Raw genomic sequence first — 25,977 nt, forward strand, 5'->3', positions numbered from 1 at the left:
CACGTTCGTTCTCCCCTGTAGCTACTGCACCGAAAAGTCGAAATGCTGTACCAAGAGAGAATGGCGCACCAGCCGGCTCGAAAGTTCACGGAGTCGCATCAGCCAACTGAGCGCGCTGACGGCGCGGTTTCCAGAGGGAGCCCGGCCGACGCCTCGCCGTTCCCCGAACAGAAATGACTGCAAGCGGGGTACGGGTGCTGTTGTGTAGAGATGCCGGCAGCGGCGGCGTCGCACACATTGCTTCCGCAACGTCGTAAAGCTGAACTAGCAGAGACATATGGTCAACGGTAGCACCGCAGGGTAGTCCGAAGAACCATGTAGCGTGTTTCAGTACCTTTCCCGAATGCCGCGCAGGGGGCGGCAGGCATGGCGCATGAGCTTGATCGTCAAGGCGACCGGCTCGGCCGATGTGCTGTCCAACGACTCATGGAGCGAGGGACAATTCACGTTGGGCGCCAGTTGTGGTTTCTACGTGGTCATAGGCCACCAACCACCGCGGGTTCGAGCGTCGCGCGAGCCGAAGCCCCGATCAGCCGTCACCACGTGCACACTGAAACACTGCAGCGCGCAGTCAACCTCCACAGGGAGGAGAACACTTCGCTGCAAGCACACAAGCCTCCAAGTTCACAAAGGAGACGTTTATTGAAACGCCATCCTCCAGCGACACACACACACACGCACACACATACACATATATACAAACGCACATATACACACACATACTCAGTCACCGTGTTCCGGGAGCGCGCGAGGAGCAAGGCTCCCCTGCGCGCACGAAGTGACACGGAGTGCGCGCCGCAAGCACGCAAGGGCGTGCTGTGATCTCTGTCTCTCTCGCAGTGACCAGGAGGTTCCTTTGAGAGAGAGTGGGCAACCACCGCAAGGTACGCCTGTCGCGGATCGTTGGATCATGATCGACAGGCTCGAATTTCGCTCTCAGGTACGACACGGAGCAGACGAACTCGAGTACACACTGGTCTGCGCGGACAAAGGCCGGCAGATAAGAACAGTTGCGTAGGCACCTTCTGATGTCTCGGAGGGGTCTTCTCCCTCTGAGCTACGCTCGGACGGTCGCGCGAGCGCGGCCATCGAAGCGGTGCCGTGTTCCCGCCAAAAGGCGCCAATGGGAACAGCCACTGGGACGCCAGGGCGAAGCTGTGGCCCGAAGGACAATGACAAGTCGTCCGAGCCCCTCTCTGCCGCCTCAGGCGGGAGAAAGGGAACGAGGAGAACAACATGGCACGGCGGCGGCCGCTCAAAGGGCAGCCGCGGAAAGCCCGAATACCACAAATTTTAGTTCCCTATAGTCGGGGTCCTTTCGCAAGACGCGCCTCACGTTGTTCCGGTGTTTCCGCCGCCCTTTTCGTTTTAGCCCCATCTCTTCTCCTTTACAAACTTTCAGCTCGCAACGTTATGCCCTCTGGATCGACAGTTGCAGCCAACCGACGACTGCTCAGTTGCTCTTCCTCCGAGTTCATGAAGCGGCTTCGACCAAAGTGCGTGGCTTCACTCTATACTCGAGATTGCTGCCTGCTATCGTCTCATCGTGCAACTGCTCGTGCGTTAAGCTACTAAACATGCCAGTTGACATATGAGCTTTGGTGGGAACATCTACCCAAAGTGGTTGTGGCTTAAGTTATAACATGACCTCAAAGATTTTTGGAGGTCATTGGAAGCCCACTGTGACCTTGGCTTTATCTCGCATAGTGAAGTTATCACTTCAATATTGTGCATGACATGACCCATTAAGCAGGCAGTTGGGATGATGCCATAGTCCTTCAACACTTCGTTCTGTCGCCTTTGAGCTTCCTTCGACTCCATACGCTTTATTTCGATTCCGTCCCGAAAGAGCGACTGATTTCATCGCGTTGTGCACGGTCTTCAGAACGTAAGCTCCTCGATCAAAAATTGATGTGGCATCGTCTTTTTGAGTGCAACTCCACTGGCACTACAGAAATGCGTTAATTGAAAAGTATGAGAGTTTCAGCTAATTATTTTGTATAGTTATTTCACTGTCCGCAGGAACTGAGATTGGATTGCAAAGGTTTGTTTTTGTAGAATGGGTTTTATTAGAAGTTCAGGCACACGAGCAGCATCGGCGGGAGCGGGGATTGGCACGTAATGGAAAAGCAGCCGTTAAATCGGCGAAGAAATCGATAAGATAAGCAACTCAGGGGTCTCTCGCTGCGCAGAAGGCATGTCACTGATGTGAACGGACGGCGGGGAGGCGTGAGCTGGAAGGGGGCAGCCATAAAGGGCATCGGCGTCTTGATGCTTGCAGCCAAAGCGGTAGACTGCACTGACATTAAATTCCTGCAGACGAAGAGCCCACCTGGCAAGACGAGCGGATGAGCCTTCCAGAGAGAAAAGCCACCACAGCGCATGGTGGTCCGTCACAATTTCAAAAGGGCGGTCATAGAGGTAAGGGCGAAAGTTGGTTATAGCCCAAACCATTGCTAAACTGTTTTTCAGTGACTGTAATTCGACTGCCCGATCGTGAGGGTGTGACTTGCATAGGTGACGACAAATTCAGCAAAGCCAGGTTTTCGCTCGGCAAGTCGAGTGCTGAAATCGACACCAGGGGCGTCTGTGTGGACTTCATTAGGAGCTGTCGGGCTAAAGTGACGCAGGAGTGGCGGTGTCATGAGGGTGGGGCGCAATGTAATGAAGGCGTCCTCCTATGGCGGTGACCAGACCGAATATTGGGAACTGTTCGACAGAAGCTTGGTCAAATTGGCAGCTATTGAGTCAAAGCTTCGAATAAACTGACGAAATTAGGAACAGATAGGCCTAGGAAGCTGGGCATGTCTTCGGTGGATCTCGACTTGGGAAAGGCCGCGACCACACGAAGGTCGGTCAGGTCTCGAGAATCGCCTTTAGTTTTATAGCATAAAGTCACAAGCGATATTTACAAGCGTCAAATAAGTGGGAGGAATGTCGATGTCTTCGATAACAAAAGTTTTATCGCATGGATTAGAAGAAGCGTTGTCTAGGATGGGGCTCGGACAGCGCAGAGAACCTGACTACAGCGCGAGCACAATGATTTATAGCGGCGTGACGTGACAGGAAATCCCAGCCTAGATAACAGAGTGGAAGCAACTAGGCAGCATGGCGAACTGAGTTGTGTAAAACATGGTTGTGGATTCCGACTCGAGTGGTGCACCCTAGTAAAGGCTTGGTTCGCTGAGCGCTGGCCGTGCGCACCGAAAGTCCTGAAATTAGTGTCTCGATCTTCGTTAACAGCTAAACAAGTTTTTCTTCTTTTACCGAAATCGCAGCATCGGTGTCAATTATGGGCATGATAGAAACATCCTCGACCGAAACTTCAATAAGGTTGGCAGTGGACAGATGAAGACTTATAAAGTCCGACCATCACGCAGTTCTCTCCTCAGAAACTGCGGCCTCTAATTTTTCACATGGGAAGCGTTCTGTTGACATCTCACCTGATGCAGCTCAACCTCGACAAGGGTGAACGGCGGTGTTGAGAGGGCTGAGCGGTCTGGTGAGTAATGGCGACTTGCTTCAGGCTCAGTAGGCGCGGAATAGTGGGTCGTCACAGACTACTACTCAGAAGCTTGGAGCAGGTGGTGCTGACACTGGGAGATGGTTTCAGCAATAGCGGGTAATATGCCCAGCCAGTCCGCAAGTGCAACAAATTGGCCAGATATCTACTGAGTGTAGACAGCATAAAAAAGAGGGGGACGTATGAAGGACACAAACGAGCTGAAACGAGTTGAAAGTCGCACTCGTTTGTGTCCTTCATACGTCCCCGTGTTTTTTGCGCTGCCTACACTCAATGAATTAATTTGCCCAAGTGTCTGTTTTGGCCAGTTATCTGCAATGTGCCGAATATTGCGTGGTCTTGGAGCCGGCTGAAAAAAGTGTCTGGCGCTAGCTTCCACAGGCACTGCCGGTAGGTTGGCAGTAGGCGTCGTAGTAGGGTCGTGCAACGATATCGGCGTACGTCAAATGACTGGTGACAGCCCTTAAGATGACATCGTCACAAGTCAAAGGAACGCGTCGACAGGTCATGGAACGGCATCGGCGTAAGCGACCGCTGATGGCGGATAGGCATATGGAAGCGCCTCAATAAACTGCTCCTGAATAGCGTGCTGAAAGGCAGAGGCCAAATGTGGTGTTTGTGTCATTACGGAGAGATCACATATCAAGAAAATACGCTAGAGATTAACTGTCATCTTTATGATTTCTCCTTTTCTAGAAGCTGTTTTCATCTGGAATACGTTGCCATAGGAGGTGGTGCTCAGGCAACCCTACGATGTATTTTCTTCCTTGCTGTGAGACTGTTTATGAATATCATGAATATCGTGCTAGGCTTGCCTTAAAGCTTCCTTTTCCTTTTTCCCACCTCCGGATGTATCCAGTTTTTTTTTTTTTCTTCCCCTCACCTCAACCTCGATCGCTGGCAATGCCAGGTAATGGCGCTGTGGGTACTATTATAAATGAATAAAAAGCAACAAGTGTAGGTACAGCAGCCACGTGCCAAGATGTCTACGGACGCATTATTCATTCCAAGAGAGCATGCTTCAGAACAAAGACAAGCCACGCGGCCCAAAACAATAACAAACTAAACAATTTTCAAAGCCCCCCTATGGCCATCTTTTGAGTATATTCGCCATTTTATCTCTGGCACGCTTCGCACCTCTCGTACGATGTTTTCATTAAACATAATTTGTGTTTTAATTCTTGTTCTTTGCTGTACATGAAATGCCCGTAGTTTAGCACCGTTGTTCTTTAGTAGCCCAGATTACAAGCTAACCACTTATCGCTAAGGGACCCTTTGTGTCTGCTTGCATAACCTGCATTCAGGGCAAAAGAAGTGGAGGTATTGAGAGTGTGGGACACATTTCAGCGATTTTCAGCGGTGCCGTAAAGGTCCCGTGTAGCAGAAAATACGACGTTGGCTTTTCCATTATTGTAACCCAAAAATCGTGATTATTGCGGTTATTGTCTGTTATTTCACTGTATTTGAGATTTATTGAATTGCTTTCAAAGGGAATATTTATTACTTACATGTACTTTCGTGCTGTGGATCCCACTACAGCTTTTCGCATCGGGCAACTTGATCCAGAGCCAATACAATTTGCAATCAAGTGCCTCTTCAAAAGACTTCATTCTTCATTAGCGTTCTTTATGCTAGTGAAGTGGTGCAATTCAGTAAGGAATGCTTTCCATTTCCACGTGTTCTTGTGTGATCAATTATGTCGCTAATAGTGGAAGAACTCCTCGCCTAAACTGATTCATAAGGGCAGTGTTAATTCTAAGGCAGTGATGCTTTATTCGTGGAATTTTGCCTTTTTCAGTACATGCTAGTGATTCATTTCATATCGTTTCAAGAAAGGTTAATAGCTGCAGCTTTTAATTTTTTCCAACTGCTGCAGTTTCCAAATTGCTATAGGAATAAAATGCGCCTGAAATTAGGCAGTAATTGCGGGGACTCTTCTGTCATGGCGCAGATCATCTCTGGGGGGGGGGGGGGGGTGGGGGGGGGGGAATGACGCGGTTATAGTGCGAGTACCCAAATGCTTGGCGAAACCAAAAAGTTCATTCCTTTTTTCATGCCTGATATTTAATATACCACGTGTTTTTAAGGGAGAATTTGGGGCTACAGGGTCAACTTTTGAACTGTTGGACCTATTGCGACAACATTTTCAAGATTCGCTTATAATATATTCCAAGTTTCACCATCTTAGCCCAAATAGAAAAAAAGTTGTACCTTTAATAGTGAGTAAATAAATGTTTAAACACAGGAAAACTATCACAAAAAAAACATGAGGATGTAACAACCGTTCGTACTTCGATGACTTCTAGGTAATTCATGGTGAAGTGAAAGGAAATTTGTGAGTTCTTTAAGATATATTTGAAAAAAATTATGAGGAATAATTAGGAATCAACAAAGTACCTTATCTTGTTCCAAACAAAATCTTGGCTCAGAAACGACCATGAAAGCAGCATTTGTCGAAACAACTCATAAATGGTAGTTTTCCTAATGGTTGTGCTCTTGCAAAAAGTACGAACTGAGAAAAATTAGTTCAAAGATTTCAGAACACGCCCTTTATGCTTAGGGCAGAAATTAAACAAATTGGCCTGCTGCATACGATAGGCTGTCCTTTTCAACAGGACACTGCTCTGTGGAGATTGCTTGGAGTTGCCTTTTTTTTTTCTCTCTACTTCACAGATGTCCAGCGCCCTTGTTTGTGCTCGTGAAATTCTTACTTGGTTGGTTGCCGGGCGTGCATCTTCGTTCAGGCTCCCTATTTTATCTCAAGCTTGTAAAGCACTTTAGTGAGGCAGACTCCCAGTGGTGCAAGAACAGTGTTTGAGGGTTACGCGTTCCGGTTCAGGAAAAAAAAAAAGCTTCTATCGCGGTTTTCCAGCCAATCCGCTGTTATCACGACCTCTAATTTCCCTCTTCTTTCTGCTTTTTTAGCTGTCTCCTGTACTCGCGATGGCAGGTCTTATTTGGGTAGAGAGCGCGAAAAATAAGCATTTTAACTTGGTGATACGCCTTACGTTCAGCCTCTTGTCCACAATGCAACTGATTATTGAAATCAGCGTTCATAGGCGCTTTCGGTGTTGAGCGCGCCTCATCTCGCAAAAAAACAAAAATGACAAAACATTCCAACTGCGCAGATCACAACCAAACTTGGCGAGAAATTTCTGTAATACATGCATAATTCAAAAAATCCAAAAGTAAAAAAGATGTCTTTTTCTTGGCAAGGAGGGGGGGGGGGATGAAAATAATGATTTTAGCCCCGCATTATATCTTAAAACAATTGTGTTCAGGTATCTTATCTGTGGAGAAGCAAAAAGCGTGGAGAAGTCATTTCCTTAATATTTCCTGAAATAAGCTAAAACGTACGTACCAAAGTGCGGCTCTTTGTTTGGCAAAAAAAAGTTATGTATTACAGACTGCGGGTTCTTAAAATTACTGCTTATTGGGCTCAGTGTTTTGTACTGATGAATAAAAACTAACATTCCGAAATTAAAAAAGTGAATGAAGAGACTATATATAAAATGACACGTGGTGAAGCTTACCATTGCAGTGTAGACCGTTCCCGACAATCCGATGAAGACGTTGCACCAGAAAAATGGTGCGTCGAACGCTGCAAAAAGGTAGTGTGTTCAGATACTTGGGGACATGCAATTATGCTCCTGTCCCATACAAAATACTGCAATAGCCGCATCTATTTAAAAAGAATCAAATTGTAGATCTAACACTTTACAAAATCCAACCTCTTTTATGTCTTTCAGAGCTGTCATTATGCTTTTCCGGCACATTAACTAAACATTAACGAACATAAGTCTTTCAGCTACACTCGAATGCAACAAGAATATTGCGACAGAAATTTACATTTTAAGTCCCTCGAACAATGCCCTAGCCGACTACCTCCGTCTCAGGCCTCTGGCCTGCCCGAAAGGTCATTGTTGTGAAAAATGAATCCAACGCTTCGTGTACCAAATCCTGCTTTGAATACCAGTAACTCCGGCGACCATTATGTCTTTTATTGCGGGCACGAATCCAAGAGAAGGAATGGGGCCGCTCTCATAGTAAACAGAAGAATGGGCAAAGCAGTGCTAGAGTATAACCCCAAAAACGACCGAATGATTTCACTTCGGATCCAAGGTCACCCTTTCAACATAACAGTTATCCACTGCGGAAGAAGGTGACGTTGAGAGATTTTATGTGGACTTACAATGCCTTTAAACCGCGCCCCATCATCAGGCGTCGTTTTTCTCATAGGAGACTGGAATGCTAAGGTCGGGAGTGAAGAAATATCCGGAATTTTAGTAAAGTTCGGTCTTGGCGAGCCAAATGAAGCTGGGCAGAGGCTAGTAGAGTGTTGTCAAGAAAACAACCTGACCATAGCGAATGCTCATTTTCAACAGCACAACAGGCGCCTGTACACATGGACTTCACCGGACGGTCTGTACAGGAATCAGATCGATTATATTCTTTGCCGGCCGAGGTGGAGAAGCGCTATACAAGCAGTAAAAACAAGGCCTGGGGCCGATTGTGGCACCGATCATCAGCTTCTTGTTGCCAAATTTAAGCTTCGATTGAGGAAAATGCAGAAAACTAGAAGGCCTTTCAGGTATGATCTGGATCAAATTCCATTAGAATATGCTGTGGAAGTGAGGAATCGATTTCAAGAATTAGATCTAGAATACAGAGAGCCCGAAGAGATGTGGGCTGATGTTCGTGATATAATACAAGAAATTGCTTCTAATGTAATTCCAAAGCAAAAGAAATGCAAGAAAGAAAACTGGTTATCTGAAGAGGCTTTGCAAATAGCTGAGGAAAGGAGGATGGCAAAAGTTATGGGGGAAAGAGAAAGATACAAGGTTCTCAATGCGGATTTTCAGAAAATAGCAAGCAGAGATAAGAATGCCTTCCTGAACATACAGTGCCAAGCAGTTGAGGACCAAAGCCAATTAAGGAACACAAGAGCTCTGTATAAGACAATCAGAGATATCAAAGGAAGCTTCTGTGCTAAGCTGGGCGTGATAAAGGACAAACGAGGCAAGGACCTCACTGAAGCCTCGGAGATAAAGAAGAGGTGGCAGGAATACACAGAACTGTACAAGAAAGACCCGAATGTGCAAACCCAACATAAGACGGTTGTGATCACTGACCTCGAGCCGGGCATCCTGAAGAGTGAAGTTGAATGGGCCTTAGCCAGCCTTGCTAAGAACAAAGGTAGCGGAATTGATGGCATTCCAGCTGAGTTGCTTCAAACCCTCAACCATGACGCTGTTAACATTCTGCATACAGTATGTCAGAAGATTTGGACAACCCTGCAGTGGCCACAGGATTGGAGGAGGTCAGTTTACATCCCCATTCCAAAGAAAGGCAGTGCCAAAGATTTGGTTGTTGCAACTACCGCACGATCGCGCTTATTTCGCATGCTAGCAAGGTGATGTTGAAAATCCTCCAAGGTAGGCTGCAGCAGTATGTGGATCGGGAGCTTCCGGATGTGCAAGCTGGCTTTCGCAAGGGCAAAGGAGCTAGAGACCAAATTGCCAACCTTCGCTGGATCATGGAAAAAGCCAGAGAGTTCCAGAAAACCATCTACTTCTGCTTTATTGATTATGCAAAAGCGTTTCACTGCGTAGATCACAGCAGATTGTGACAAGCTCTCCAAGAGATGGGAGTTCCAATTCACCTCATCTGTCCACTCAGGAACCTGTATGAAGGACAAGAGGCCACAGTCAGAACTGGGCATGGTCTCACTGATTGGTTTCTGATTGAGAAAGTAGTGAGGCAAGGCTGCATACTGTCGCCCTGCCTATTTAACCTATATGCAGGGTGCATCATGAGGAAGGCCGGTCTGGACGAGTCTTCAGCTGGAGTGAATATTGCTGGAAAATGTATCAACAACCTCAGATATGCGGATGATACCACTTTAATGGCAGAAAGTGGTATCATCCGCATACCTCAGTAACTCAGGTGGAACTCAATACACTTCTGATGCGCGTACAAGAAGAGAGTGAGAAGTTTGGGCTTAAACTGAACATTAAAAAGACTAAGATCATGGCGTCTTGCCCTATCAAGTCCTGGAGCATGAATGAACAAGAAGTGGAAGCTGTGACAAATTTTCTCTTCTTGGGCTCCAAAGATTACCTCGGAAGGAGACTGCAGCCATAAAATTAGGAGACGCCTGCTTCTGGGAAAGAGAGCAATGGTTACCCTTGACCGCCTAGTAAAGAGCAGAGACATTAGTCTGCCAACCAAGATCCGTATAACTCGTGCTATGGTCTTTCCAGTTGTGATGTATGGATGCGAGAGTTGGACTGTGAAAAAGGCTGACCGCCGAAGAATTGACGCGTTTGAATTGTGGTGCTGGCGACGACTCTTGAGAGTTCCTTGGACTGCCAAAAGATCAAATCAGTCGATATTGTCGACCATAAACCCTGACTGCTCGTTGGAGGGTCAAATTCTAAAGTTAAAGCTCAGCTACTTTGGTCATCTGATGAGAAGAGAGGAGTCGCTGGAGAAAGATTTGATGTTGGGAAAGGTTGAGGGTCGCCGGAGCAGGGGTAGGCAGCGAATGCGATGGTTAGATGGCATCCTCGAAACACTGCAGATGAAGTTATGTGATGTTAGGAAGATAGTGAGAGACCGGAAAGCTTGGCGTGACATGGTCCATAGGGCCACGAAGAGTCGGACACGACTGAACGACTGAACTGAACTGAACGTGGTACCTTGGGGAAACGAAGAATTTTAGAGAAAGGGTGAAGCAGTACACAGCTGCCACCAGACAAATGAACAATAAGCGAAGAGCGGTTGCGGAGCTCTGCAATGCATACGAGGCACTGACGAGGCCACTGAGCTGGAGACCAAGTCAAATGCACGCAGAATGCTGCTTCAGTCATACGACATTTAGCAGCCGTTGAAAGCCTTTCCTTTTTATCGTACTGCCACAATACGCGTTTAGTGAATTGACGGCTGACGTATGTTGAAGGCAAAGCTGCAGCTCCTCCGCACCCATACATTCATGAGAAAAGCGTGTTCCGAAATTTGTTTTCTTACAAGATCTTCGTCGTTTTCATTTGCCACTTAATGCGCATCCCCAAACAAGAGAGGACTATGTAAAATGACGAGGCAGCAGCGGGTTCAAAATCGCAAGGCCATGTATGAACAACTTAGGTGATTTATTGCTCGGACGCACAGAAGGAAACCTCGCTCTTTTCGCTCCTTACCTTAATGCGCCTATACCCAGCTGAGCAGTACACTCCTATCTTCAAATAATGCTCCGGTAAGGGTTCCACGAACATATCAGGCACGTGCCGTGCTGGAAAAGATCTCGCAGTCTTTACAGCCTAGCTTCGACACACAGTGGCCTCTTCTTAATCATCTGCTAATTCGCAAAAATCATCAGCGTGTGCTACTGATGAGTTGTCCATGTTTAACACAGAAGCCATTGCGCGAAAATTTTGCCAAAACAAAAAAAAAATACGAGGCACGCGAATATAACCATGCGCCTATGCTGTCTGACCGTCCCTTCATGAAATTGCAGTCCATGAATGGATTCGCAGATGACTATCCCGACTGTTTTGTACAAGGAAACAGAAGGAACTGCGTCATGATTCAGCCATGCCTCTTTGTCAAAGCCCTATAAAAATCGCATTAGGAACAAATTGCGTGTAGTCAAAGTTATGAAAATGCTTCGAGTAGAATGTTTCCTTTGGTCGGCCTGAATATATATCTCTTCTAAGCAACGCCGTATTGCGCCGCGAGCTTTTATTACAATGGAAGATTACATCGTCGCGTCTACAGCTGTTCGTGCATCCGAACACATGCAGAGCTGTGTTGTGGCATGTGCACAACACAAAGTTGACGTGTTTTGTACGTCCGCAACGCACGCAAAACGAGGAACAGCGCACGCCGAAAACTCCCTCCGTTCGCTGTGAATGCCTCCGGCTCCTCACGGTGACGTCACGACGGACGGAGAAGCGAGGTTTCTCCCTCCGCTTTCCTCCTCTGTAGCGGTCGCGCGGGGCGTGGGAAATTTGAATTGCGCGCTTTCAGTCGACGATTGCGCAAGTGCTTTATGCATAATCGAAAAAAAAAAACATTTACAGGCATGATCAACAAATAATCTACTTCAAAAGCCTATAGTATTGGTACATTTTAAAACTGCTGCAGTGTCCCTTTAACATGCAGCTTCTATTGTAACGGAATAACACGACGATGAAGCTTGATTGCTCTGATGAAGGAGGCAGCTTGAGCATACAGTGAATTAAGACGCTTAGAGCGTAATCAATTCGCAAAGGGTTTGACTGTGCGCGTGGCTAATAAGTGAATTATAAAATATACGGATATTCTTTCTGTTCACCTTTAGTGAACGTAGAACCGTGATTTTAACGCGGTATGTCCGCACTGTGAGGTAAAACCAACTGGCATGGCAGTGGCAGAGGATAGCTGATAGGTGTCATGGCCCAGCAATGGTTCTTTATTGGGTTGTTTGAGATTGTGCGGCCTAACGAGACCACGTAATATCACTAAGTGCGATGAGCTGCTAACTCGGATTGCTAATTTGAGGTGCGAAAGTGAGATAGGAATCAATTTCTCAGGAGCCTTGGATGCCGCGTCATGCGTGCTACTCTTACTAGGTCAAGACAGCACCATCGTTTCACAAACTAAGGCTTCTTATGTCGGTTGGTCGCCTATCAACGATAGCTGGAGAGCGTGGTTGCTCAGTACCGTGTACTAGTAAGAATCCGTGCTTTTATAGACACAAATTAAGATTGATAATTAACTGCGCAGAGACTACATGTACGCGAACAAGGTACCGCAAGAATAGCCGCAGACGGAAACCTTAACGCTATTATGTCATACCCAAAAGTTGGAGCTTAAGTGTCCTTCCTTGTTCTTTTTTATGTGATCTCCATGACACATACTCAATGTAAAGCATTTTGCTAAATTCAGAATGTGGAATTATCCTAATTATTAGTCTAGAAAAAATTTCAATATACCCGTATTCACGAAAGCATAATAATAACTTATACTTCGCTGTCACATCGGCAATCTATTTGCGGCCTCGTGATGACCTAACTTTATTTCCCGAAACGTCTGTTTATAAAATCGTTTTCCAATGCACACTGCGTAGATATTTCAAAGGGAACGTCACATATGATTATGTATGGTATAACGTCCCAAAGCATCTCAGACTATAACGGATGCCGTAGTGGAGGGCTCAAGAACTTGTGAACATCTGGGGTTCTTTCTTAATGTGCACTGATGCCCTGTTTTTCACGAGATCCATCGTAAAGCAGCAGTCGCGCCCGACATTGCCCCAAAGTCCGCGAGATCAGTGGTCACGCAGCCCGGCCACTGAGACACCGCGGCGAAATATTTACACTGCAGCGACCAGCAGTACACACTAGCCGATATGCCGCTGCATCGCGGGCGCCTATTTCCCAACTGAAAATCGTGCAGCGAACCAAAGTCTAGTGTTGCGCAAAAGGGATTTAAATGTGGAATTTTGGCTATCAAGCTATAAAGTAAACCAGACTGAGCGACAAAACCTAATTATTAAATTACCATTGACCTGAAAGGTGAAATCAAGTAAAAACTGCTCAAAACGTACAAGTGAAGGTGGGATTAGGACCGCCGTCATACACGTTCAAAAGCAGAGCGCTAGACAACTGCGGCATTGAGCTTAGGTGTGCAGGTCTCCTAATTTCTTTCTACCCGCTCTCGCGGGTATTCCTTTTTCCGCTACATGACGCAGTTGGCTTCCACTTTGCAGTGTAGAGTTCAGATGTTTGCGTGGCACATCGTCGTCGCTTAATGCTACTGACGCACGCACTTCCGAGCGTTTAAATGCCCACTGTTCTCCAGATTCTCTTTGAACACGCGAACTATTAAAAAAGAGAAGCAAATCTTGAACACTTGCAATGCCTGTATTTATGTTTCCAACTGATACCACGTGGCATTGGTGATATAAATGTGTCAGCTTCCCACGCTCGTTACAGAAGACAAGAGCATTGCAAAATTTCTGAAGCTAATAACATTTTTATGCACTGAACGTGTTTAATTTACACACAACATTACTAGTTTCATTGCTGTTCGCTGTCAGATCGACGCTTCAGTTTTAGAGCTATCTAAAACCACGATGCCGTTCTTCTCACTAAACTACATGCAGTTTAGTGAGAAGAACGGCACTCACTAAGCTGCATGCAGTACTTAAAAAGCACTCATTCATAAATTGGGCAGCGCTGACTATGTTTCTCTAAGCTCCTGTTTGTCTCAAAACATTCACATATCCTGTGTGTCGCAGGAGCCAAGGCTCAGATCGCTGTTATTCTCAACGCACATACATCAAGGATATGGTACAACATGTTGTTTACAAAATGCGCTTTAATGCATAAGACAACGTGTTGCAAAGTTCAGTTAACATCTTTGTGCATCACGTGCAGCTAAATCCGTCGTTTTTAGCATTCAAATCATTTCGTTCATTTTGGAAAATGAAAACAAAGTTTTTGTAAACATGTCTTCGTGGGATTCTCTCACCTACGGTGCCATTTTCTTAGTGTCACTAATATAGAGGTATAACTTCTACAAACACTGTTAGAAACAACTTAGGTGTTATGTTTCTCCTAACGTGTCTTGGTGAAAAACGCATAAACATGATATGTAACAGTGCGATGTGAAGGCTCAGGTGCCTGAAGCATTCTCATTTTGCTGCCCCAAGCTAAATAAACTGGCAACTCACACGATTAGTCTATCCCCGTTCAGATTATGGGTCCATAATTCGAGTTATCATAAACAGTTTGCTATCAATAACCTTCCGTTGCGATTCGAAGGAAATCTCTGCAGCTTATTTGCCGACGTTATGACAGGAATATTCACCGGCACTGCCTTTTCTGACCCTAGGTCTTTCGCTTCTGTGCAATCGTCCGGTGAGCAGTATTCAAGATATTTTCACACTATTGGTCTTCCACCCTCTTTTGCTTTAGAGTGCTAGCGGAGCAAGTTTTTTAACTTTCACCTTGAATAATCTATTATCCCCTAAATGTGTCGCCCATTTATGTACGAGCATGCGCGTTCAAATTCAAGCTTTTTTTTCCTAGTGGCTAGAATTTTCTGCCTGGTCATGTAAGATAGCTGCAGTCAGTAAATGTAATAGCAAATGTCTGACTACGCTACTAGGTTATCTTGTTGTTGACTGCTGATTTTTATGTCGTACTTTCTTTCCCATTCCTGCAGTATCCCTACCGGGGCTACTGTGTATTATATAAATGAAGTTTATCCCGTGACATTACAAATATTTTGTACTGATAATAAATACATATAGGCCTTCACTCTCTTATCATGCAAAGCCGTTTCTCAGCTTAATAAGCTTGGATCCCATCCCACATGCTGTTTACATAGGAAGTACACACCCTGTCAAAAGTATGCGAAGAGCACGAGAGGTTTGAGTCTCTGCTGTTTACCGGGCCCCTCTACCACCTATGACAGGAAAACCCTTGGAAGGATTGAAGACCCTTAAGCTTTAGAGATCGTTCTGTCGCTGAGGATGCCTTCAGGACCAAGTTGAGTACCCGCCGGGTTGTGTGCTTTTTACGGGGGCTATACCTTATGGGACTAGATGCACACGCTGAAGGTATTTCCTCAATCATTCAAGCTTGAAAGCAATCAGATTACTTCTTTAGCTAGCTTTATCAATGCAGTAATACATCTTCATACCATTGATTGACTAACAATTCCTAAAGCACTTCCTGAAGCAAGAATGCAACGTTTCAAGGTTGTGATCAGAAATTTATACTTGGGCATAGTTTTACAGTAGGGGATATAGGGCACCCAGTTGAAACGGAGAGTGTTCTGTCTTTCTACACCGGCCTAATAGAAGCACTACAGCACAGAAGTGAAATATGGAAAAGAAATGGTTAGCAATAAATGAGCTCCGCAGCGCAGAAGAAGGGAATATTCTTCAGCATTTCCTTCGATCTTGTTTTTCTTTTTTTTAAGTCGGTATTTATTGCCTCAGGGCATCAGTAGGGTATGAGATGAAGGATGAATGAATGATTAAATGAATGGAAAAAGGTTGGCTGATTTTATGAAGTCCAGAAGTGAGCGATGATGAGGTCCCTGCGTCCAAGTGACGTATGAGGCAGGATTGGTTGCTGAAAGACCAGCTATGCTCAGGTGCCGGATTCGTGTTGGTTTGAGTGCTGGGCAGTCCCACTTGTTAAATAGACCAGATGAGCTGTTCCTTGTTCGACAAATTCCTAGCGCGTTTCTAAGCAAAATGCCTGCATTTACGTACCAGATAGCTGTGTACCGCAAATATTACGCCCGTACTGAGAGAACAAAATGAGCAAAGTTCAACAAATTACGATATTTTCTCATATTTTTTACCAAATCCTGATGTCCCTTGAATACTCGGGAAGTCAATATCATTTCGCGATAGCTTCCAACTTTTCTTCAGACTAAAACGAACACCCAAAAATGCATTTGCAATGGGCTGTAGAAATATTATATTGATCGGCACTGGCCGCCGCACCTTGGCGATAAGCGCGTTCAGCCGAGACTCAAATTCAGAGGGCCTCACACGGCCGGTTTTCATATTTTAATTTTTAAATATATATTCCGTTTGTTTTATAATTACAGACGTTTTCCAGGTTTTCTTTCTGCTCTCATAAACCAGGGCAGCCCAGTAAAACAAAATCAACCAGTATTACACATGACCATTTTGCGTCGTGGCCTCGGTTTGAGCGAGAGCATTCCCTCCTGGCTACTGCATTTCATCGCTTAGACTCTCGCCCTCTAATAATAGAAAATATTTTATGACCTTCAACAAAACCTTCACAACGAAGTAAAATGGTGAAGGCGCTCTTGAAGTCCTTAAAGGACTCGGTATTCAGTTCGTTATTATCCGTTCTCATTTATAAAACACTGCCCCTTTCACTTGGTGAACTATAAACACGTAAAACTTTCATTTCATTCTCGCTCCTTATTTCCTTTTTTTCCTTTTCTTCCCTCCTCGCGTATAGGGTAGCCTGCAGGGCATCGCTTAGTTAACCTCTCTGTCCTTCTGTTATGTGTCTTTATCATTATATCTCGTTCTCCGGCGTCGTAACGTTAGCGTTTTACAAAACCTAGGTCGAATCAATACCATACAGATATCACATCGTAGTTTCGATATGGTTAATACTTCTGATCACGTACTCCACACCGTCATCATATATTTATACTACTCCTGGCTTGTCAACATTGCCACCACGACTTGTTCTAATATACCTCCAAGTGAAAAGTTCGCACATGAGGCGAGCCTTACCTGTGACCAAGGTTAGCGATGCAGCGAAAATGGAGATTGCACCCACGCTTTGCTGAAACGATAAACGGCAGAGGCGTCCCCGGAGTTCAGTCAAATACAGCCAAATCAAATTCAGTGAATGGCATTTTTAGCGGCTGCACTTTAAAACACCAAACCCAACATCACCTCAAATCAGAAAGTTCATTAAATTCGCTCACCCTCTTTGCGGGGCACTCATATCAAAATAGATGTGAGCGCTTACGCAAGGACTTAAGCATAAAAAATACGCGTCAACTATATACGAAAGTTTGGTTTGGTTTACGGGGTTTAACGTTCCGAATCAGCTCAAACTATATGAGACGCCGTACTGGAAGGCTGCCGAAATTTCGAGCAACTGGGGTTTGTTAACGTGCGTTAACATCGCACAGCACATGGGCCGGCGTCTTTCTTTTTGCTTCCATCGAAATGCTACTGCCGAGACCGTGATTCGATCCTGCTACCTTGGATGCAGCACTCGAGCAATCTAAGCACTGAACCAATGTGACGGCGTTGATACGAAGGTCGAGCGTAACAGAAAACACAGCTAGACCCAATTCTACATGTAGGTTACAAGCTAGTTGTACACTATTCAGTCAAAAGGCTAGAAAACGATTAAATATGGTTCTTGTATACTTACCGTAAGAAATATGTAGATGAGGCAAGCAGTCAGAGAAATGGTGGCATTAAACCGGAGACGTATGTACTGAAAGACCAGAACAGAGAAGCAAAACTGAATATTGCAAATCTGCACACTAGTATGCGAATGCACAATTGGCCTTATTGAAGGAAAATTTAAGAAAACAAATTACTGGTTCAACAACTCTTGCCGTAAAATCATACTCTATGAGAGTTACATAGCTTCCATAATCACCATCACCATTAACCTGACTACGGCCACCGCAGGACCTGTCCTTCAACAGTGCTAGTAGGTAGGGGGGCAGCAATCCGTTGAACAGCGACTTTTGCAATAAGCCCTTTATTGCTCACTTGTTAGCATTAACATGTCTTGAGCCGGCAGTGCCCTTTTATTTACTTATTTATTTACCATCAAAGCCTTTTCAGTGTTATAGAAGGGGTGGGAAGACAGAATCAACAGCACCGTCCAACCCCATCGACCCCCATGGTCAGCTCCTCAAACTACCTAATCTCAAGCTATTACTGAACTTTCTGTCTTAACCTGCTACGTTTGTAAACTCTTGGAAACCAGTCTGTTAGCTATATTGATATTTGTTGCCTTACCGTTGCATTACAGCCCTGTCCATGTCCATTTCATCTTATCATTTCTACTCCCCCGTCAATAGCGAGTGCTCCCCCCTTGTGGACTCTTCCTTCTCTTCGGACGCTACAAGTACATCGACCCTTTCTAGAGCTTGGGGCGTTGTTCTCAGCTTCAGCTGAGCCCTTTCTATTAGCTTCAAGTTTCTACCGTACATATATATATATATATATATATATATATATATATATATATATATATATATATATATATATATATATATATATATATATATATATATATATATATAGGAAAGAAGCTGCTGTTGTTTAATTATCTCTTCAGGGATATTGGTAAGTGGGCCTTTATAATTGAAAGCGGCTGACAATTGCAGCCACCATATTCCTAACTATTATAGTTACGTCATTCATGCGTTCCGGATCTGCTGTATTTACCTCCCCTATGTAGGAGCATTTCTTTACCACCTCCAGCGCTTTGCTCCTTATATCACACGCTGCTGTCCCCTGTCGAGAAGGATGAACATTATATTAGTTTTCTGCATAATTTCTAGATGCACATTCTGTGTTGACTGTCTACATTTAGCTTCATAGCCGTTTTGAAGCCCTGAGAAAAGCAAGGGGGACTTTAGCCGCTCAGGACAACGCGAAACGCGTGATCGTGTTCTAACTTAGTTGTTTGCTGCCCTAGTTTGGGATAGTTTTGTAATAACTTTGAAAACGCTCTGACAGACAAGGACGGGTGAAGTGGACACGACAAATGGTACTTGCTACTGCGTGTATCCTGAACCTCTTTATCCAGTGAACAGACCTCCAGCGCAGACAGACGCATACGCAGGTCCTGTCAACAATAACGCCTAGCAAACCAACGCCCAGTCAGTGCTCGACCATATATATATATATATATATATATATATATATATATATATATATATATATATATATATATATATATATGCTACGCCAGTTCGAGATGGCAAGGTTGTGACATCAAGACAGGGTATGCCGAGTCAAACATTCCTTCCGATGGCGAACCGAGGCACGTGCCGGACGTGGTGCCGCGGAATGATGACAATGGTATGTACAAGTGAGAGAAAATCCAAGGAAGGCTTACAATATATATGTATATGTTAGTGTATATATATGCTGTGAGTAGCAGGTAGAAGTCCTGCCTCTTGACATCACCAGAAGAGAACAGAGTGTGATAAAAAATCGGACAATAAGAATATGGAGGAGTGCATTTTGAATCCAATCTCAGATGAATATTACTAGCAGCTTTCCTGTACCCTTTACAGGAAAGGTACAACACTTGTCTTTTGGCGGTAGTTATCTCTGAGTCATAAAGGTGTAGGCTAAAGACAACGGCTGTACTTGAAGATAAAACAGGGAATGTCGAAATCAAGCACGTAAGCGTAAAATTAAGAGAAGATAGAGGGATGAGCGAGGGTTAAGTGCCAGTGATCAGTATGCTAGATTTAAGAAGAAGTGGCAGGCACAGGTAGGGTGTGAAGACAAGACATGAACCTAAAAACAGCAGAGTGGATTCAGTGAGAGAAGTGCTGCGCCAGAGCAAAAGGAGATCGTATGAGGTTACAAATTCTGAACAAACAGCGTGGTCGCAACTAGCACGCGATAGCTACCACAAACCACTATCGCACCTCCAGGCGTTCAACGCTGAAAGCTTGTTAAGTGAGATTAGTGCAGCAGACCTACGAATAACTATATGTAGGCGGTATAAAAAAGAAGAACCGAACAAGGGTAAATAGGGTACGCCTCAGGTCGCAGATGAGCCAACGTTTCGACAAGTGGACTTGTCTTCGTCTGGGCATAGCGATCATCACTGGCAGGGGTTTAAATACGCTTTTGCTTCCGAAGAAGAAAAGCTGGGGAGGGGAAACTGGGTGCGAAAGAGTGGGGAGGAGAGGATGGGTGAGAAGAAAGTCGGTCATGAAGTAGAAAAAAAAAAGAAAAAGAAAAAAAAATCTTGAGTATGTAGTACTTATCAGCTATGGAACCAGGGATTCTGTAGCCTGCAAAAGAAGTAACAGCGGCAGTACCAGGAAGAAAAAAAAAAAAAGGACTACTATGCTGGTTAGGTGATTAGTCTCCACTAAAGATGGTTTGGTGAAGATACACCTTACAAAGGGAGGCTATGCAAAGGGCCCTGATAAGGCATATATCTAGGGGGACAATTCTTAAAAGGAGGGGGTAGGGCGGGGAGTACATGGTCCCAGGAATAATCGCAGAGTAAAAAATAATAATAACCTTAAGTGTTTAGCTCAACCTGGAACCAGAGATCCCGAGGCCTACAAAAGAAGTAAAAGCGGCAGTACCAGGAAAAAAAAAATCATAGTACAGGGTAGATGATTAGTCACCACTTAGGCGGGTTTGGTGCAGATACACCTGACAAAGGGAGGGTTTGCGAACGGCCCTGATAAGTCATATATCTAAGGAGGACAATTCTTAGAACTTTCTGCAAAGGGGGGGGGGGGGGGGGATAAAGTCACAGGATAATAAGCGCACAGGGGACCAACACTGACATGAGAAAAAAAAAGTAGAGAAAAATAATAAAGATAATAATAAAAAAAGGGAAAAAAAAGAAAAAAATATGTGAGGACAAATTCAAGCAACAAGTGATAAGGAGGAAATGTGTTTAGAGGAACGTGTAGGGTTATGCTATTGCGGAACGGAATAGGGTGTATGTACGTTGTGAGTAAACTGTACAATTAAGGCTGTGTGAGATTGTTTTTCCGAATAGTTATAATGGAGAGGGAATATACCCAAGGGATTCTAACGTTCCCTTAGATATATTTATTCCTGCTGGTTCCAATGTTCTAAATTTATGAATTAGATACGCCTCTCTATATTTTCTGTCCCTTGCAGATTTAAAGCCTGACTGGAGAATATATAATTTAATTTCTTCTAACTTATGGTCTTTCTGATTGAAATGCTGGGAAACTGCTTTCGGGAGGTTTTTGCCTACGTCTGCCCGATGTCCATTAAGCCGCATGTTCATTGGTTGTCCTGTCTCTCCGATGTACTGTTTATGACAAAAGGAGCACTCTAGAAGGTAGATAACGTTTGAAGATGTGCAGTTAAAGCCTGATTTTATGTGAAAAGTGAAATCGCTTGCATTGCTTTTAACCGTGGTGTCTTTTTGTATATGACTGCACGTTTTACATCTAGGTCGAGAGCAAGGGCGTGGTTGTGTTGGGTGCTTGTTGTCGAGTTTAGAATGTACTAGAATATCTCTGAGGTTCGCGTTACGTTTGTATGTCACCTTTGGTGCCTCCGGAAATATTTTCTTGAGGCGTTCATTACATGTTAGCATGGAATGGTATTTCCGCAGAATATTGTTTATGTTTGGAAGGGCATTGGAGTATTTAGTTACAAAAGAAGGCTGTCGTTCGGTGTTGGCGTTTGGTCGTTTCGTGAGCACATCGTTGCGGTTTAAAGTGCTTGCTTTTTCGAGGGCCATATTAAGGGAGTTACCGGGATAGTTCCTCTGGATTAGTGTTGCTTTCAATGAATGTAGTTCGTTTAGGTAGTCACTATCATCGCTACATATTCTTCTAAGCCGTGTCGCCTGTCCTACAAATATTCCTTGTTTACAATGTCTCGGATGATGACTCGTAAAATCTAGGTATTGTTGCTTATCCGTTGGCTTTCTGTACAAAGAAGTTTTAAGTTTTCCATTTTCCACTGTCACCGTGGTGTCGAGAAAGTCGACTTTTAATTGCGACGACTGACAAGTGAATTTAATGCTAGTGTGATGATTATTAAGATGCGAGACGAAAGACTGAAGTGATTCTGATCCGTGCTGCCATATCATGAAAATATCGTCAATATAGCGAAGGTATATAAGTGGCTTTACCGGGAATGAATTTAGTGTATTGGATTCTAGAACTCCCATGAATATATTCGCGTAAGTCGGCGCGAATGGAGTACCCATGCTGGTTCCAAATATCTGCAAATAATAGGATGAATCGAACTCGAAATAATTTAAAGTTAGGACTAGTTTAAGGAGCGAGAGATAAACTTCAGAGGCATGCGTATGGGGGTTGTTGATTAGTACTTGGGAGAGGGCGTCGATACCTTCATTGATAGGAATATTAGTGTAGAGTGCCGCGACGTCAAGTGTGACAAGTATACAATCATCTGCCAGATTGGTGGTGTTATTAATACGCTCAATAATTCGGAGAAAGTGAGGTGTGTCCTGCACAAACGAAGGAAGCTGGGTCGGGAGGTCTGCTAGGTGGTGATTTAGGAATATTGAGAGGTCTTCTGTGGGCGTATTATTGTTGGAAACAATTGGTCTTCCTGGTATGTCTGTGGTAAACAATGCTTCTGCGGAAACCTTATGGATCTTGGGCAGTAGGTAAAATCGACCTGCTTGTTTGTTTGACGGCTGAAGAAATTTATAGTCCATCTCGGTAATTAGTTCCCTGGCTAATAGATCTCTTATTTTATTCAGGATGACTTCACTGAACTGTTCTGTCGGGTCGGTATTCAACTTTTCGTAGTGGAAAGAGTTGTTAAGCTGTCTATATGCCTCTTTTTTGTAATTTTCAACAGGGAGAATCACTATGCTACCACCTTTGTCTGCAGGCTTGATAACTAAGTCTGTTATAGAAGCTAGGTTGTCAAGAGTTGCTCTTTCAGTTATAGAGAGGATTTTGGGCGGCTTTCGAGCTAGCTTTGTTTTTTCAATAATTTCTTTTGAGACGGATTTAATGTATAGGTCTAGTTCGGGGCTGCGCTCTGCATCGGGAAACCATGTGCTGGGGGCTCTGAGTAGGTTGGAAGCTTCCGGTACATTGTTTAGATTTTCAGCGAAGAATTCTTTAATACGCATTCTTCTTGCGAATTCAGTTATACCTCGGTGAAGTTCATATTCATTAAAGCTATTATTCGTTGGGCAGAAGGTCAGGCCTCGCCTTAGAATCTGTTTATCATTATCGCTTAGAGATTTAGAAATGTCAATGATGTTGCTATCATCTGTGTCCTGTCCCGTAGGTGATATCCGTCGTTGTGAAATTGCAGGAGGTATTCTTCGCTGCCAAGGTGTGTCATTATCTACCGACTGCTGATCTCTTCTGAATTTACGCCGTTTTTTAACCTGAAGCTTATGTTCTTTCCTTTTCACGAATTGTTTTAGTACTTGATGCTCGTCCGCGGTTAGTGCTAGTTTGGCCATTTGATCGTTAAGTTCATCTACTTTTTCCTGACAGTGTTGTTTTAAAATGGCAATCAAAGCTAATGACGCATCATCTAAAACATTTTTCCAGCGAAAGAATAATTCAGGGCGAAGTGTGCCGAGAGCGCACTTTACATTTTTCTTAAGTCCTTTCGGTACCATTGCTTTCGTTAAATAATATTTGTAAGTATCTAAATGGCACATCACAGGATTTTTTAAGGTTGGGTACACAAGTGAAGCATAAACAGTACGAGAGGATAGCGGACTGGCAGATCCTTCATCATTAAATGTACAGCTTGGCACACGCAGGAATTTTTAAAGCAATAGCGCGAGAGTGACATATGTCCTATTTGCACTTGATAAGAGATGCCACATCAAGTTTGTTGCAGTCGCTACAACTCATCGATGGGTGCAGACGTCAAGACCGGTACCACAGCCTGGCTATCAGGCGCAAGCTTGCTTCGGCGGCTTTTAATTTATTCAGCTAACCCATGTACAACTGTCCGAAGTAATTCATGAGGTTTGGAATTGAGCTACTCCCCCTCCCCCCCCCCCCCCCCCCCCGGCAGCATGTCATCAGGGGTGCTCGCGAGTAAAAGAGAGCATGGTTAATTTTAATGTCTGTCATTATGGCGATAGCAAATCGACTCGCGGTGCTTAAGAACTTGTTTTCTTACGTTTTTTTTTTTTTTATATTGCAGGCTCCTATTCAACGTAATGTGCTCGGTTTGAATTCAAAACAGCAATACTTATACACAGCGACCACATTTACGGATAACCTTCAATAGGTTTTCAAAAGACGCCTTTATCGACTTCACAGCATTTCACACTAACTATAGAAAAGCCGACACCGGCACGACGCACAATGCCTGTCCTGGCGTTTGCCCAAGCACCCAATTCAGTAATAGTTCTTTAATATCGTCTTAAAAAGAAAAACTGTGAGGATTTTTATACTGCATAAGTTCTCGAAGTTTCTAGCAGACGTATTATTTAAAGCTAACTTCCTACATCTTCAAAACTGCGCAAATAAGACACAGCAGAGAGACACACACAAAGCGCTTTGTGTGTGTATTCGAGCAGTTTTGAAGATGAGCGAATTTTACCAACTAGCCTGCCAGAACACTCTGCTGATGTCCCGTATAGGCTCATTATTTTCACACACATCTCTCCCCCTTCCATTAGGGAAAATGAACTTAGTAATTTAGAGGAGATCGCGTTATCAACCTGCTTACATTAATGCGAATATCGTCGAAGTGATAAGCCATCCAGGCCGGTATTTTAATGGCAGCTGCTGTTATTCACTGCGCGTATTATTGCCGCTAAGCTGTGCGCAGGTGGCGGTGCTTACAACGCAGAAACAAAGAGACAAGGCTGAAGTTATCATTGCCTCCGTCGGTTGCTCTTCCTGTATGTACGGTCGTGCTGTGTATTCACAAGCGCGTGCTTGGAGGCGTCGTGCTGCGCAGTTTAATGGGGTTCTCCGACTCGAAAGTGTGCACGAGTGTGAAAGTACAGAACCCAACGTGGGCTGGACGGCGGGAACACGTGAACTCGAATGGTCAGAGACTCTAACGCATCCCTAAGAACACGCACGAAGAGCGCGTTAAGGCGATCCAAATAAGCTCGCAACGTGTCCAGCACCGATCCGAAGGTCCCGGCTATGCAATCAGTCTTGAAATGTCTAGTTTTACTCCTGCCCAACATTTTCATATTTTACCTGCTTTTGACGGAGAAGCAGACTTTTATATTACCTTTTTTTTATGTGACCTTAGGGACAAAAAATCACGTCATTTCCGGCACCAGTCCAGCCATGTATTTCATTCAGATGTTCGACTATGATTGCCTTCTTGTTTTTTAGCCTGAAATGACATGAACTGTAGCTTTAAAGGTCCCCAGAAAGGGGTCACCAAGAAGGGTGAACAACGCCATAACACTGATAGTTATTGAACCACCCATCATTCTCCCGCAAAAATTTTCGATCTAGCTTCTGCAACACCAGAGATATCGGCGATTAAAAATGACCCTTCCAATTTTCCCCCTCAACTCGTACGCCGAAGGGAGCCATAAAAAAAAAAAAAAAAAAAGAATACAAGCAAGTTCAAAGCTCCGCCCACATATACGTCACTTCAACGAACTTCCGGTTGCCGCGAGCTCGCTCGCTGGCGTACTCGCGCCAATCCGTCCTCGCTCGCACACGCCTGAGGAGTTCGCCAGTTCGCGCAACGACGGTTAGTGTAACCGCGAACCCGTGGTTATCCTATGTTACACGGCGGACCAAACCATGGTTGCACCACTAACCGCGGTTACCGCAAACCGAGCTTGACGACCTCGGTTTGCGTCGTTAACCGAGGTTATGACGGCGTCTGTTGACGGAAGCTACTCGTCGGCGCCCGAGTGCGCGAAACGTACGAGCGGGTCTGCTTCACAAAGTTATTCATTTGCCCACTGTATCACGTTTAAAGATCGATGTATGGATTATGGTGCCGCCCGACGTCTTCGATTACGGCCGACAGCGCAGCGACTGCGTCCTGAAGCCTTGTCGTGCCTACAGTATCGTTTGAACGGCTTGTTGCTGAGCAGAACGCCAAAAAATACGCGGCCTTAGCTATGAAAGTACACGAGTTTGCAACGCTTGCAGCACGGGATGCCGCGAGCAGGCTGAGGTACGTTACACAATTACCGCGGGGGTGGAACGTGCGAGCGCGGCGAACGCCGGCGCCGTGC

The 25,977-nt window shown here is 44.7% G+C and overlaps 1 protein-coding gene across 1 annotated transcript in view; it reads right to left on the bottom strand.

Moving 5' to 3' along the window:
• The window catches only part of LOC146209684 (sodium-coupled monocarboxylate transporter 2-like), a 110,237-nt gene that overhangs the window by 51,193 nt on the left and 33,067 nt on the right, over nucleotides 1-25,977 (bottom strand). Inside the window, exons 2-4 of the mRNA XM_084580926.1 lie at nucleotides 17,461-17,526; nucleotides 16,806-16,857; nucleotides 7,057-7,124 (exon numbers count right to left, since the gene is read on the bottom strand). Coding sequence (XP_084437052.1) covers nucleotides 7,057-7,124; nucleotides 16,806-16,857; nucleotides 17,461-17,526 — 186 coding nt within the window. The remainder of the gene's footprint in view (nucleotides 1-7,056; nucleotides 7,125-16,805; nucleotides 16,858-17,460; nucleotides 17,527-25,977) is intronic.

Source organism: Amblyomma maculatum, chromosome 1, assembly GCF_055883805.1.
Source record: "Amblyomma maculatum isolate TAMU_Amacu chromosome 1, ASM5588380v1, whole genome shotgun sequence".
Taxonomy (NCBI): domain Eukaryota; kingdom Metazoa; phylum Arthropoda; class Arachnida; order Ixodida; family Ixodidae; genus Amblyomma; species Amblyomma maculatum.